The 15,724-nt window shown below is 40.4% G+C and overlaps 1 protein-coding gene across 7 annotated transcripts in view; it reads right to left on the bottom strand.

Annotated features, from left to right (window-relative positions):
* The window catches only part of gria4b (glutamate receptor, ionotropic, AMPA 4b), a 269,016-nt gene that overhangs the window by 16,010 nt on the left and 237,282 nt on the right, over window positions 1-15,724 (bottom strand). For all 7 annotated transcript variants that reach the window (XR_015037623.1, XR_015037622.1, XR_015037621.1 and 4 more), the window contains 2 exons: window positions 14,327-14,533; window positions 8,764-9,137 (listed from right to left, as the gene is read on the bottom strand). Coding sequence is in view for 4 of the 7 variants with exons in the window: in XM_085798346.1 (XP_085654472.1) it covers window positions 8,764-9,137; window positions 14,327-14,533 (581 nt within the window). In the remaining 3 variants the exon portion in view is untranslated. The remainder of the gene's footprint in view (window positions 1-8,763; window positions 9,138-14,326; window positions 14,534-15,724) is intronic.

The following is a 15,724-nucleotide window of genomic DNA, read 5'->3' as shown; positions in this document are numbered from 1 at the left end:
ATTATTCCTGAGAAGTCCTGACTGTGTTGAAAGAAAAATCTGATTTAAATGAAGGGTGAAAATTAGCTGTAGTACTGACCTCCCACTGTCTGTGCCATGCGCAAATATTAATTAGTGATTAGTAATAAGTTTGTCATAGCTTGATTACGCATGTAACATGCATCACATAACTCCAATCTAAACTGAGATAATCCAAGGCTTCAAAGTTATACAACAAAATACTGGCTGTGGGACAATGTGAGGGGAACTGACGCAAAATAAACTACAGTATGCTGATCGATGAGCTCGACACCTGAGACTAAGACCAGGTCACTGATGGTTTTCAAGACATGTGTGGACAATAAAAATACTGATTATCAAAAGAATCTTCCTTTGTACTGAAGTGGTCTGTGTGGAATTACCACCAGTGAACCTGAGACCACCCTGAGGAAAACAGTGACCTGCTTTCTTTCATTGCTTAATGCCCAAAACTATCATCATCTCAAAGACATTTTGCAGTAAAATGCACTGATTTCATATGGAGCAGTGCACTGTGTATTCTGTAGCATTTAAAGCAGAAGTAAGCGGAATGTTTGTGTTAATATAAGTCTTAAATAGTTCTATCTTCCGACAGCAATCACTTACATAGCGTGTTTGGACTGAAACACGGGTCTGTCAGTCACTCTGCTCTGCTGTAAGCCCAGGAGAAAACTTTCCTTGTATCCTACAACCTTTATCCAATGAGGATAATGCCGTTCTCTCTCCTCCTGTGTGTGCAGCCAAGGGATGCGCGTGAATGTGGTGACGTAGGGACGAGGGCGGGGACTGCTAACTCAATCGGCTGACAGGAAGTTAGCCAAAACCACCTGATCACTTACTTCTGTTTTAAGTATAATATAAATAAATCATTAGAAAATACTCAAAAAATAACAAAAGTTTGGATGCACACGGTCAGTAGACGTTTAAAACTTTTGGTCATGTACAACATTTGCTTCTCCAAGTGTGGTCCTCACCAGTGCTTTTGTACAATATGAAACTCTGTTTAAAAAAAAAGGAAGAAAATCAAAAAATGTTTCACTGCAAGACTTGACTGTAATGATGTATGAGCTGAGTTTTCCCACAAGTGGAGGAAACAAGAAAGCCAGATGGGGAAAGTATTAGAAGAAATAAAGTGGAAACAAAACAGAAATTGGCTCCAGTGTTTGGGGGAATGGGATTCTCTGCAGCAGTCCACCAAGCCTCGGGGTATAAAGAATACTAAATGTAGAAAAAAACATGAATAATTTCAGTAATTATACAGCAATTAGTCAGCACTTCTACTGGTAAACGTGCCTATGCTAAATTAATTTGTATTTATTAAATGGGGCAGGAGAAATGGAAAATGGCTGGCATGGTGTGCATGTTAGCTAGGTAGCATTTTTGATCTGCAGCTATTTATGTAATTAACCTCTGCAACAAATGAAGTGAACTAAGTCACACTGGAATATGCACATGCAGTTAATCAATGTAATCTATTAAGTTACCTGAAAGGTCTCATGCTGTATAAAGGTATATTTGATTTCCATGTGGTTTTTTTTATTATAAAGCAAGTGTATATTCTATATTAATAATGTGAAAATTTTAAACCTTCAGTCCAAAGAGAAAAGCACACAAACCATATTCAAACAATGATTTCACAATGATCAAACAATTCATTCAAAACTAGCTGGCAGGACTTCCTGTAACTTAGTGATGTCACAACGAACTAGTCAATGCCCTGAAATCTGCTAAATCATCATTACTGAGTCAGAAAACACTCAGCCGAGAGCTTCCTCTCCTCTGATTGGCTCCCTGATCTGTTTTCAGAGCTGAAGAGAGAAGCCTGAGAGAGGAGATGTAAAACTACACTGAGGTGGATTTTGGTTATTAAAACACACATTAAATGAGTAAAAAAAAAGACTTTTACAGAGAAAAAGCATCTTTTCTACACCGAACCAAAAACTTTGTTGTGGTCTGTGGCAACGTGGTGATTACTCCCACTGAAGGATGATGGGAAAAGGTAGAAAAAATAATGCACCAGATATCCTTTTTTTCATCTGATGCTGTGCAGCTAAAGAAAAGAGGGTGGCTCAGGGTTGAATATTTCACACCGTGCGTGCGTCATAGTATATTGTAGCTTCAAAGAACCATTGGAACAAACAGCATATGGGGTATTAGAGTACGTATACTGTGTGTGTTTGACACCGATACACAGTGTGGAATAATGTTTATTTTCTCAATCTGAATAAAAGCGGCATTTAAAGGGAAAATAAGCTTCAGGAGCTCAAATGAAATTTCATGGACAAAAAGCAAGATGAAAGCAAAGAGAATCTCATCTCAGGATTAAATATAATATAGGTTCATGTTAGTATTGACCAGTCAGCAAACCATCTGACACAGTGATGTGAGGTAACAAACTTTAAAAGCACACAGCTCTCATTCTCTGTTTCCCCTCTTTCTATTTCCTTTGATGTAAAAAAAAAAAAAAATACACAGAAATAAAAAGCTGCTGTCAGAGATGATTTGGTGCAGAGTATAGATGTGCGTGTGGAGGTTTTCCACGGGATTTGAGGAATGTTTGTGGGACAGAGAGTGAAGACAACATGAAGTGGAGGAGGTGATAGAGTGAAAGACGTGGAGACAAGGACAGACAGCTCTGACCTTGAGCTGAGCCTAAATAAATGAGGAGGTGCTGGTCTGCTCCCAGGGTGACACCTGGGGCGACCACACCATTTGACTTATTCATAGAAGACAATCTGTCACTGTAGATGCCCTTCTCTACCTGTCTCCATCCTGTCATCGGCCTCCCTCCTCACCTCCGACACAGCCCTGTGATAAGATTTTAAATCTGTGTGTTACTGTAAATGAAAGCTGAAAACACAAGGGTGCTTATGAGAGTTGGGTAAAACTCATTACACCACTTTATCCATCAATGCAGCCAAATATTCACATCATACTTTTCTTTTGATTGCTGTTTGGCCACGGACAGCAATCCAACACTTCCTGCTGGTTCTTCACATTAAAAGCTAGCCAGAAAACGGAGGCTAATCTTTCAGGCACTTTAGAGTTTTTAAAAGAAAACACTGAAATACGATGGAGTCCAAAAGTCTGAGAGAAATTTCCCATTGAACTAAATAGTCAATTAAAAGATGGAAATAGGAACTAAGATTGTTTTTTTTTAATAATATAAAGCTGTTTCTAATGTAGGTCTGGTTCCTTTACATTATTTGCAACACTTCAGTGTTCAGTTCATTCAGTATGTCCATTGTCCACCATGAATCTTTTGTATGCTACTGTTTATGTTTAACTTCTAATGTGGGATATTTTCATGAATAAAACTTCCAACAGCTCAAAGGTAACACCTGATGTGGGGTCTTTCCAGAGAAAAACAAAATCAAGCAACAGATAAAAACGATGTTTAACTGTCAACATTTTTTCTAATCTTTATTTTCTCCTTGTGAAACAATGTAGGCTTAGCTTCACTGGACTTTAAATGTTACTGAATGAAACAGTCTTTTAGTTAAACTACTCCCAAAAAACTCACACACAAGTGCTCCGAGTATTAAGGAGGTCACAAGCAGGAAGTTTAAACCACATCTCTAAAATGTTTTCATAAAGGCTACACAAATAACACTTCAGTGGGAAGCGGAGATGTTTTTGATGAAAGCTGCCTCATTAAGCACTTACTCCGACAATATCAAAGCAGGAAACATTAGCTTGGCTCTTGACTTTGATATAGCCATAGACCAAGACTGTACACAGACGCAGTCACAGCCTCTAGCAGTGTCCATAATTTGCAAGAAGAGTGCGACAAATCAGCCGAGTGTGAGGAAGGACAAGGCCTGCTGACATAAGCAATAAGCGATGCAGCAGAACAGCAGCGTGTCAGCTGGATAACAAAGCTAATTGGCAATGAATTAATAGAATAATGGGAATCTTGCAGATAGGCCACTTGAAAGTCATCTCTTCACCTAGATTCATGACTGAAATTAAAAGTTACGCTTCATCTGCGGCTATCAGGAACTGTGCCATCAGTTTGCACACACTCCGGGCTAATCAGGACCAATCAAGCCAATCACAGCCTTCTCATCCGTTCGCTAGAGATGTGACGACTTTGACTCAGCGGAAGAGACAAATAAGACAATCCGTCTGATGGCAACGAGACGGAAGTGACTGGAAACACCTGGTACAGCCGTGACCAATTACACTGTGTGGAGCGTCGGGTGCCGGTCTTCACACTTCAACTGAGATTTTTTGAATTAGTGATGTGACGTCACAAAGTCTCAAGAGGAAGCACTAGAAAAACTTAAATTCTGTTCAGCTGGGATTTGTAGTCAATTAAAGAGACGATCATGTCACCGTTTCATTTAAGCCCCCTTCTTCTCCTGTTTCCACGGAGACATTACCATCAGAGACCGGGATATTAATCACTGAATTAATTATTATGTGTTGCCTTGAGGGAGCAGAAGGGGGTATTAACCCTTATTAAGAGAGAGGAGAGAGGGGAAGATTTTCTGTGCTATTTCAACCTCTGACTTTCCCGTTGGAGCGGTGTCATGAAATGAGCAGAAAAAAAAAAGGTGAAACATGAAACATGAAACATACGAGAACTACATCTCTCATACAGGACAGAATCACATGAGGAAATAAAACTACAAGTACTGTACTATGCCAAAGAGTGGAAAGTAAAAGTAGGGCGATCAGGGAGCTTACACTGTGGCTGTCTAGTGGTAGCTAACATTATGGACTATCTGTAAAAGGCTGTAACCTTTAAATGGTTTTAGACCAAAACAATGTATCGAATGGCAACATGCAAAAGAGTAATTAAGTATCAGCTTCAGTATCAGACTGGTTGAGAAGTGTGGTTACCCTCATTTTCAGATGAAAACTTCTAAAACTCAGTGTAATTAATGTTGCAGTGATTTTATATGATGATTGATTAATTAGATCATTTGTAGACGTCTTCTCTGTCCAGTGGAAAGCCAACACTGTGACTAATGGCTAGTTTTTTTTTACTCATATTTTTTTTTCCCCTTTAACATTGATCATTTTATGTATTTATTTTGAAAAATAAGATGGTTTTCCACAAATTATAAAACACTGACTTATAATTTTTTATAATATTTTGAATTATTAAATGCTAGAAGCCTGATTTTCTTGGCCACAAAAGAACTGGTAGGCTGATGTAGACGCTGATAATGCCACTGATCATTTACCTCCTCTTTACCAGGTTGCGTTTGTCAGGTTTAAATAAATATGAAAACTGTTTCAAATGACAAACACCTGAAATCATTTGTATTCATATTCTTATATAACTCATTTGTGCTGCATGAACATGTAGAATACCAAAAGTTTGAGAGAAGAGGAGTGAGTTTCCAGCGTCCGGCCGTCTCCCGACTGTAACCCCCAGAGTGAACACTGTGGCTCTCTCTCTCTCTGAATTCGTCCCATTCACCTCTGCCCTTGTCAGTCCCTCCGTGCCGTCTAATCTCCCCTGTGTGAAGGGATTTGCATGTTGCCCTGTCAGGCTAAACTGGAGTGGAAGCGCTCCTGAGCTGCGGGGCTCTGTGCTGATGGATTGGGAGAGGCCCATGGGATTAGCGGTGACAGGTGAAATGCAGCGGGGACCACAGCCAGAGACAGAAAGGGTTGAAATGTAGACTTTTCATTCCAATGCCGACATTGTTGTGCGGCTCTCAAGTCCTTATCTTTGGTATACAGGCAGAGATGGTTATGGTGGCGGTGGTGGTGGTCTGCACACATGTGAACAAAGCCAGTGTACTTCTTAAATGAGTGTGCTTAATTACAGTCACAGGGCCAACTACAGTCTCCTCTATAGGTTGCTTACGTGAGGCCGGGCTACAATTTGGAAGGCGCTCTAATGTACCTCAGGATCCTCCATCTTGTGTGTTTCTCTGTCCTCTGGTGTGGGGGAGGCTGAAAGATACATGCGGGTTTGGTCCTCCTTTCATCTTCTCAAATCTTACCAACTCTATTACAGTATAAGATCCATAAGGGCTTAAAGCAGATAAAAGAAGAATTATATAAAATACTTAAAATAACTATAGGAGCCATTTTATCAGTAGCTTAAAATAACCCAAACAATCCATCTGCTGGAACTTTAAGCTTGACAAAGCCATTCAAACAGCCAAGAGAGGCTTCGCGGACAATGAGAAGCCATTACTGTAAGAATAACAGGCTTTACCAGTCTATGGGTTTCACATTGACGGGAGATGTCAGCGGAGAGTAGTCACTTTGATAATGGACATGATGCCTGATCTTTGATTGCAAAAAAACAAAGACAACCAGCCCTCCAAGGCTGGAGAGGAACATAGCCACACAATAAACTTCACAAGCCCCAGTTCTCCATCCTTTTTCCACCGTCCCGAAGCCCAAAGGGCTGCTCGGTTTGGGTCTCGTAATTTGGACAAAGGCGGGAGAAGCCACAGAGACGGTGAAGGACGACACGTTGACAGTGTCTTCTTAATGAAGCACACAGGTTTTCCGACTAGAGCGGACGGCTGCTTCACAGAACAACGGTCTAAATGTAACTGGAGCTCAGACACACAGACAAGTACAAGTGTGAGGCCACTACGGCCGAAGCCGACAGACACAGAGACAACCTAATTCCCTCACAGGCAGACGACACAGTGTAGCCTATGCAAGTCAGACAGTGAATTACAATATGGCCGAAGAGGAGAGAGAGAGAGAGAAAGAGAGAGTAAGACAAAAAAATCAATACTAGTGGAGACGCTGTCTCTCTCTGTCTCTCTGTCTCACTCACACACACAACAGATAAACCAATGAGAAGCTACTATACACAGACACATGAGACAGCTGCTTAACAACACTAAACATGGTACCTGACACTTAGAACCTTTATTGAACCACAGTCCCCATGCAGCTAAGTAGCACAATGTGCAGTAACTTACTTAAATGATACTAACAGACTACATCTGCTGAGATGGTGTTCACTGCATCACCAGTAGCAGATGAAACAAACTGAATAATAGTTTTTGTTGTAATTTAAAGGAACAGTTCAACTTTCAGAGATGAGAAGACTGATATCAATCTACTGTCTGTGGGCTGGGATGTTAACTTAGTTTGGTTTAGCTTAGCTTATCTTATCTTATCTTATCTTAGTGTAAAAATGGAGACAGATTAGCCAAAGTTTAAATTAACACCAACCAATAGGCCTACTGAAAATATCTTAACACCTACTGCCATTACACAAATATAAATCTAGAGCTACAACTATTGAAATGTAATGCAGATTTGATTCATTCATTCATTTCTCCCTCAGGATGAGTTGATCTAATGTTGTCCACCACTATATGACCAATTACCTGCAAAGTTACGAAGCATCCGCCTTTTGTGCTGATTAGCAATGTGCTATCATGCAAAAAATGCAAACATTGACCATGATAAAAAATATGGGCAAAATATCAACACTTTGCATCGTCATCGTATGCCGACATTCGCATTCAGCCATTGGTGGGAGTCTTTCTTTTCTTATTACTCATTTAATCCATCCGTACATTCACACAGCTATAAACATGACAGTTTGTGCTTTTCATATTTCTCAAAAAGACAAAGTAATGCATAGATTACACAAACCAGCTGTGTTAGAGTACTTTCAGTCTTATACAGTACGTAGGCTCCATACTTACAGAGCTTTATATCAGTCTTCTCATCTAATTCTCAGAAACCACAACCATATTTCCTAAAAGGTTGAATTCTTGCTTTAAACACAGAGCATCTTTATCTTCATCTTTATGGTCAACAATCAAGTTTGTCAGCAACTAAGTTATCACATAATAAACTGTTAAGTCAGTAATGTCATATGTTATTGCACCCAAAGAGCAAAATATATCTGGCCCATACTTGGACCACAGTCTTATTTTCTCCTGGCCCAGTATAAGCCCAAGTCCACAGCCTGAATTTGGCTCATAGAGCCCACCACATGACTGTTAGATGCTACTTCCACATCTGGACTTACTCTGCTGCAAACACAGAAAATCTTTTGGTTGTCAGCCAATACCAGGGGAAAACAGCTGGACTATGCCCAGATGTGGAAGGATATGGGCCAGACTCGGGTCGAGGACCGGGGCTAGATGGGCCAGAAGCTCCATTTTGATATTTGGGCAAATATACTGTAAGACCGTTATGTGGTTGTAGTGGAAACGAACAGTCCCCATTATAGTCACTAAGAAAAACAGGAGGATCTCCATGGCTTACAATGGAAGCTCTGGCTTTAATGTAAATGTCAGCTGTGACTCAAGCGAAGGACACACTACACAACTGTTGGGACCAGAAAAAAAAATACACAAAGACAATCACTCATGCTACCTGATCCTCAGTTGAGGATCATTTATACCTGACTTTGAATTTGAAAATCAGAGGCTAATGCTACTTCGTCAGTGACAATTTAACATTATTATCCACATCACGACAAACTAATGTGTTTTTCTTTCCTCTTCACTGTCACAGACGACTGCTCATCACAGGGGGGGCGTCAAAGCTTGTCCAGTTTCTGCTTTATTTTTATCAATCAAACACGTCTGAATTAATGACGACTGTCTAAAGTGAAATTGGCAGGTGAGGGATTTGAGTAGCGAATGCCGTCTGTCTGGAGACTAGCCCAAATAGACATGACGGCACACTGAGAGTAAAACTGGCCTCCAGGTCATGTAATGTGTCCCAGCCTGAGGAGAAAAAGACGAGTAACTTCTCTGACGGTTGAAGCAGGTGGGGGGGGGGGCTTACCTGGGGGAGATGTCACAGCCCTGCTGCATGAAGGCGCCCAGGGAAAACCAGAGGGAGTTGAAGATACCAAATTCATTGGGGGGCTGGTCGCTTGGCGGACCGTCGGTGCCCTCTTCGGGCTCCTCGGTGTGCCATTCGTACGGGCTGAAGCGGCTGACCAGGAAGAGCACCACGCTCACACCGATATAGGCAAACACGATGCACATCCAGATCTCGTAGGCCAACGGGTCCAGGAAGGAGAACACCCCCGGTTTGGATTTCTGGGGTTTCTTGATCATGATGGAAATGCCCAGCGACATGAAGGGCTTGGAGAAATCAATCACCTCCTCCCGGACCAACGTGATAGTCAAAGGGGCCACAGCGATTTCCGCTTTCTGTGGGAAAAAGAGGGATTTGATTAGGCACCTGAACAAGCCTTTCTGAGAGCAACTCTAAATCCCAAATGATGACAGATAAACAAAATGCAAATGATGGATCATCTCTCTAAGCTGTACCACAAAACAATCAAACGTCATTTAGTCACAGATATGACATCCCGAAGGCCAACAGCTAGCCAGCCATCAGAACACAAAACAACAATTACCCCATTTCTTCTTCTTCTCCTTCAGCTCGTGTCACTTTATCTGAATTTCTCCCTTGACTGAACAAATCTCAGAGCGATCAAGTTTAGACGGCAGCTGAATACATCTCAGAGTGATCAAGTTAAGACAGAGGAAGAAAGAAAAGAAATTGAAAAAGAAATTCTGAAACCCTCTCTAATGCCGAGAGGCTTAGCTGGAACTCTTGGGGAATCAGCAGGGAGGATAAAATAATGTGTCACAGAAATATGCTTACAGCAGAGGAAGGCAAAAAATGGGATACAGCCACCTCTGAGGTCTGCAGCTGTGGAAAAATGCACACTGGCTTGCTGAAAATCCACAAACCAGATTAAAGTTAGTGACTTAGCAACACTTGTGTGACCTTGTCTGCCTGGCTTGGGAGCAAAAGGGCTTAATATCAGCAAGAATTTAAAGTTTCATTACGACCATCTGACACTTAAGGAGGTGGGAAAAAGGAGAAAACAGGGGCGACAGAGAGAAAATGAAAGAGATTTAAGTTCTTTCATCCTCAGCAAAATGCACTAAGATGACAGCCTTGGGGCATTTAGTGTTCGCTGAAATACATGGCAGGTTAAATGGAGGCAGGGCTTTTGTGGTAGTGTGGAGCTTTTCAGGGGAAGCCAGGAAGAAATGAATGGTCTCCCGGCAAAGTCTTAGTCGGGAAAGTGCTGACAGCTTCCATGTCCTCAGCCGTTCCCAAGAAGACTGTAGAAAAACCTACCAACTTCCCCTCTGCCCCCAATCACACACTCCGTAGTGTCCCTCCAGCATATATTCTCAAACACACATTTTGGTATTACTAAACTTGTGACAACCCTCCACTGAATCTGCCATTACTGACTCCTCCCACTAAAGCAGGAGTCCCCAAGATATTGATTGCGATCTACTGGTAAAGCTTTAAACTTATAGAACAACCAACAATAGAAAAACTAGTCCATCCCTGGGGATATGCGCACCGCAGGTCCATGCAGACTTTTTGGCTACGTTACTATACAATCTGTTTGTAACCCCTGTGAAAGAATGTAAAAGCAACATCTCATTGAAGCTGCAATTCTACCCTCAAACACATTATGGGTTGCAAATGGCAGATCAATGGTAAATCAATACTCCTACACAAATAGATCAATAAATAAATTGGTAGTTCTTACTCAACCATAAAGGCTTGTATTTTTCATCCAAAATGTGAAAGTTGAAAAGGAATTTCTTTCTATCTTGAAAGGAAATTAAGAATATTAAGAATAAAAGGCCACAGGTGACGGAAAACCCTTAAAGCAAGAAGCTGTGGCTGTCACACTCTGGTTACAGTGTGTTCTTGGTTACATTCATTTGAGAGATGGGATTTTGTTATACGGATGCAGTCCCTGAGCTGGACACGCAATCTGGGTTGTCTTTTTTCTCTTGTTGGGCAGTAGGTAGGTATTGGCTTTCACTCAGGCTGAGCTCAGGGATCTTTGGCTGAAAAAGATTGGTGACCACTGCTCTAAAGTAAAGCTCAAGGACTTCTGTGGCAGATTCAGCATTTATCTATTGAACCCACTGTGGATCTTGAATTCAGCTGCTCCTTTTCAAAACAGAGGTCAAAACTCCAGCAACATTTGTAGTATATAGGAAAGTGTTTTTCTCAGGCACGTTACAGCCTGTGGCCCCGATGACCCTGTTGAAGGCCAAAAAGCCAAAGAAGCCAAAAGACCTTTTGCTTTTCTCCTCTCTGTAAGTAGGTGAAGTTCAGAGCAGCAGAACCCTCTCCTCTGCTTCTACTCGTTTTCAAATAGCCAAAGAAATATTTTCAATACCTCCACATTTAAAGCTTATAAGAAACCTTGAGCAGCTGATAAATGGAAAACAGATTTCTGCTTTTGGCAAAGCACAACATCCATACTTTTCCAGTTAAGGGATTTATATTTAAGTAATTTTGTCTCCCAGTAAAATCAAAGCTTCTGAATAGGAAGCGTTTCTGCTCACAGAACTTGTTAAAGAGACAAAAATAGCAGAGAGTATAGCTGCACTCTTTGTTCCTTTGTGTTTTACCAAGCTGGTCAGTCTTTACACCTTAAGTGCACTGTGCTACTTGATGAGTCCTGACACATCCTGAACTGTGCTCTCCTCTCTGCAGTCGACCTCACAGTGAGTCACTGCAGCACCACAGCGGTTCAGGTGAGAAAAATGCCACTTAGCCCATCATAGAAAATAGGACAAGAAAACGTTTCCTGGGCTCTTTGTTTCTAAAATATTGTACGTTTTAAACTAATTGTTGTTAACTATTATAATCAGAAATACAGACGAAAGATGTCAGACATTTATTGATAGATTTTTTTTTCATTTTTAATTAAACCCTGACTCAATGCTTCCTAAACCACATCTGACCATGTTACAATATGGAAGCCAAATAATGCCTTCTCAGAGCACTATTTATTTTAACGATAACATTCAAAAATTCAGGACTGAGCAGTGGAAATGTGGAGGAAATATATTTTATATATATATATATATATATATATATATTCTTTTTTGTCTGATGGTTAAGAGATCACTTGTTAATTCCCAATCTGTCTGTTGACTCTTTCCCCTAAATCAATTTAATTCTAAAACATTTTTAAATATCTTAAAATATGTCCTTATGTATAAACACATTTTTAATGATTGCATGTAATGTTTCAATAAATTTGTAATGTTTTGTTAATTTTGCAAGTTTGATAATCTTCTGTATTTTTCCTCTTACAAAGGTGCTCTCTTTCTTCACTCTAATGCCTTTATAGGATCTTGAATCATCCATACAACATTGTTGCATCCTGTTTGATTGTACAGGGAGGTCGGCAGCAGAGAGGCTTCCCAACCTCTCCCTGAATCAGACCATCAGACCATCACCTCCGAGGTTTTATAAGAAGCTCCTCCACACCCCCGCTTCTCCACTTTAACCCCTCCAAAAGCTCTGCTCTAATGCCACACTAATTCCCCCTCTTCCTGCTTCGATTTATACCACCAGAGACTGCTGGCTTGTTTACACTTTCATTTTCAGGTGGTTTTGATTATCTACACAACAAACAGCACAACACAAAGGTGCTGCAGACAGAGAACTGTGATTAAGAAACTGTTTGCACAAAGACTTGTTGTCCAGCAAATCCTTCTGTAAACGCAATATTGTCCAAACTGCAAGACATCTTGAGTGTTTTGATGCAGCTATAGTATCTTATTATTTATCCCAACACATCCTCCATGTTTGCCTGTAGCCTTGGTCAGTTTTGAATAATATACATAATAATTTACACGTACAGCAATACAACAGTGATGTCATACTCAACCATGATTTTTCTCCCTCTGACAGAGACATTATTTTCATTCACCGTTCTTTTTTTTTTGGCATTTTTTGATCTTTTTTTTCCAGCTGAAGTAAATTAATGCAACACCTACTGCAGAGATATTTCACATTAAAAGTGTTAAGTGCCAGCATCCTACTGGTGTTTTTAATTTGAAACATCTGCAGGAAGTGTTGAGTTTCATTGATGGTCGTTTAACGGCAATCAAACAACACTAATGGGCCATTCGAACATAAAAAGACTCAAATGCTGGAAGACTGATGGGCTGCTGCGCTTTGTGAATGGGATGTGGAGTTGCAGCCTGGCTCCGCTCACTCAGCTGCAGGTTTGAAATCATAAATACATCTGGAATAAACTTCAGCAGTCCATTTAATAGTTGTGTGGGTGTTTCAGCCTGCCGTCCCCAGAGCCACGCTGCTAGTGTAGCTAATCTAAAGCAGAGTGGTGAGTACAACATGACTGTGTTGAAATGTTGATATTGTTAAACCTCCTCAACATTTTACCGCGGTATATGGTATTACCGTGGCCAATAAAAAATCATGTTGTACAGCTCAGACAGAGTCACCAAAATGTCGTTCAGCAAGGGAATAGCTACCAAACACCACATAAGAATACTAAAACAATACCAAAACATGTACATTACCAACATTAACAACTTTTATTAACAACAAATAGCTGATAACAAAATGTGGATGGCCCTGCGCTCTGTATGCGTGACTTTCCATCTTTTCCTCTCTCTCTTCTCTGAGCTGTCCCGTGACGACGTCACGTCCATCAAAACTCAACCACACACATGTAGGTGATGGACATACACTCATTATTGAGGCAGTAAAATTTATTATATTTAGTAGGTAATATACCAGGCCCCTATGAGTGCACTGCAATTTTTTTTAATGACGTAATGAAACTGATACCATTGCTATTTTAAGACACCGTGGTATACCTTATTACCGTATTACCACCCAACCCTGCTGTGTGGTTCTACTGATGGAATTGACGCTGCGAAAATGTACATTATGCTCTAAATACTACGTGAACAACTGGGGAACAGGAAGGTTCTTCACAGCATCGAAGGGACATTTAAGTAACCGTTGTAATGTAAACATGTAAACTTAATGTTTATTATTAAGATATAAGATCTGTTTTCACATCTAAGTGAAACTGTACCCAGTGACTGATCCAAGCATAAACTTTGGGAAATTCATTAGGCCCATTAGTGTTTTTTATATTTGAGACTAGCTCCAAGCTACAACACAACAGTTAAGACAAATCAAGTCACGCATTAGTATTTATTATCTATTTATATAATCTATAAACGGTGGTGACACAACACAACACGACACAAAACAAATGATACAATGATAACAAATTGTTCTTCTGAATACATCCTGCTTTTAATTTATTTAAAATTTTGACTTTGATGTCTAATTTCAGTGATTTTCAGCTTTAAGAGATTAAAAACATTATTTTCTGTCACAGGACAAGCCACTTGTATGAATACATTGTTAGTACGAACTAATTGTCCCTAAATACCATCGTGAATCTTCCTGACAGCATAAAATTAAAGTTTGAATGTGATGAGTCAGTTTCCATGAAAAGCTGATTCTAAGCGCTTCCTGTCAGACAGAGAGTGAAGACAGCAGCTCTTACCCCGTACACCAGCTCCCCGACCATGCCGTTCCAGATCTTCGTCTCTGGGTCCCTGGCGCCGTACTTCCCATCGGGGACGATGGAGATCTTGTACTTGATGCCGATGTGTTTGGCGATCTCCGAAGCCAGGTCCACGCAGTATCCCTCATACTGGTCGTTGCCCTCGTACATCTCCCAGTTCTTCTTTAGCATCACATAGGGACCCTCCTACACAAGGGACCATAACCAGTGAACCAAACCATCAGACAGACACATGGACATGACGGGCTTGAACAGTGACTCATCAACACAACAACAGACAAACAGAATGATAAACAGGAACTGTCACTCATTGGTATCAGCAAGGGTTGAGGTTAAAGCTGCTGAGGTTTTTGACCACTGAGGGTTCTATGGAGCAATGTTTTGATGATCAGACTGCCATTTTGTTTGTATCACACATGTGAGCATGCATGCAATGCAATATACATTCATGCCATATAATTAATCAACATTGGCTGGCAGTAACATCTCTATAAACATAGAAACATGGCAGATTTCTTGCTAACAAATATGGATGTAAACAACATGGGCTTTAACATGTTTTAAAAAGGCAGAAAATGCATTTATTAGGTCTCAAAGATACACATGATGATGCATTTGGGGAACTGTGTTTGTTTGAGAGAACTCCATTGGGCATCTTCAGTTTCAGCTCAGGAAATGGATTTTCTTCAATGCTGCACATGGGAGACATTTGATTTATGATGAAACAATAAAATATAACATAATTTTAAAGCTGCACCAAATTCTCACAAGCTCTGCAGACTCAGTTGTTGCCTGAATTAAAGATGTGACTCATTGTCTGGAGTACAGGACATTTTCCACATTAGTTTGCATGATGAGTTGTAATTTGAACAACTATGATGATCTGGTTGTTGTTGGTGAACTTCTGAACTTTACTGTTGGGAAGCAGTATTTACCAGAACTGATTTCAGTTATAGTTGTTGTGGGAAATGAAAGCCTATGTCTGGAACTCAACATTTACTATTTATTTTACATTTCCTGTTAGCAATTACACACACACACACACATTCTTATTCTCATTAAGTCTTTCTCTCGTGACTAAAATTATTCATCAGTGGATGGCTGCAACAACTAACAGTACCCAGGATACCCTGGAGGGAAAGTCAATTCAAAACTCTGCCATTGGAGGAACAAAACATGATACCATTGCTTCTAAACTCATCCAAAACTTGATTAATTTAAAGAGGCCATTTGTACATTTTCTTTGTCAGTGGACGTGTTCTCTAGATTAGATTAGTGGTGGTGATTGTTACTTGACAAGAGCTTTGATTATCATTGTGTTTACAAGACAAGAAGTAATAGCAGTGCCACTTCTTCAGGGACAAGTGGCTAAAGTCG

This window comes from Trachurus japonicus, chromosome 14, assembly GCF_045865225.1.
Source record: "Trachurus japonicus isolate A0001 chromosome 14, Traja_1.0".
Lineage (NCBI taxonomy): Eukaryota > Metazoa > Chordata > Actinopteri > Carangiformes > Carangidae > Trachurus > Trachurus japonicus.
Note: the sequence above shows the minus strand (reverse complement) of the source record. Positions and strands in the feature narration are given on the sequence as shown.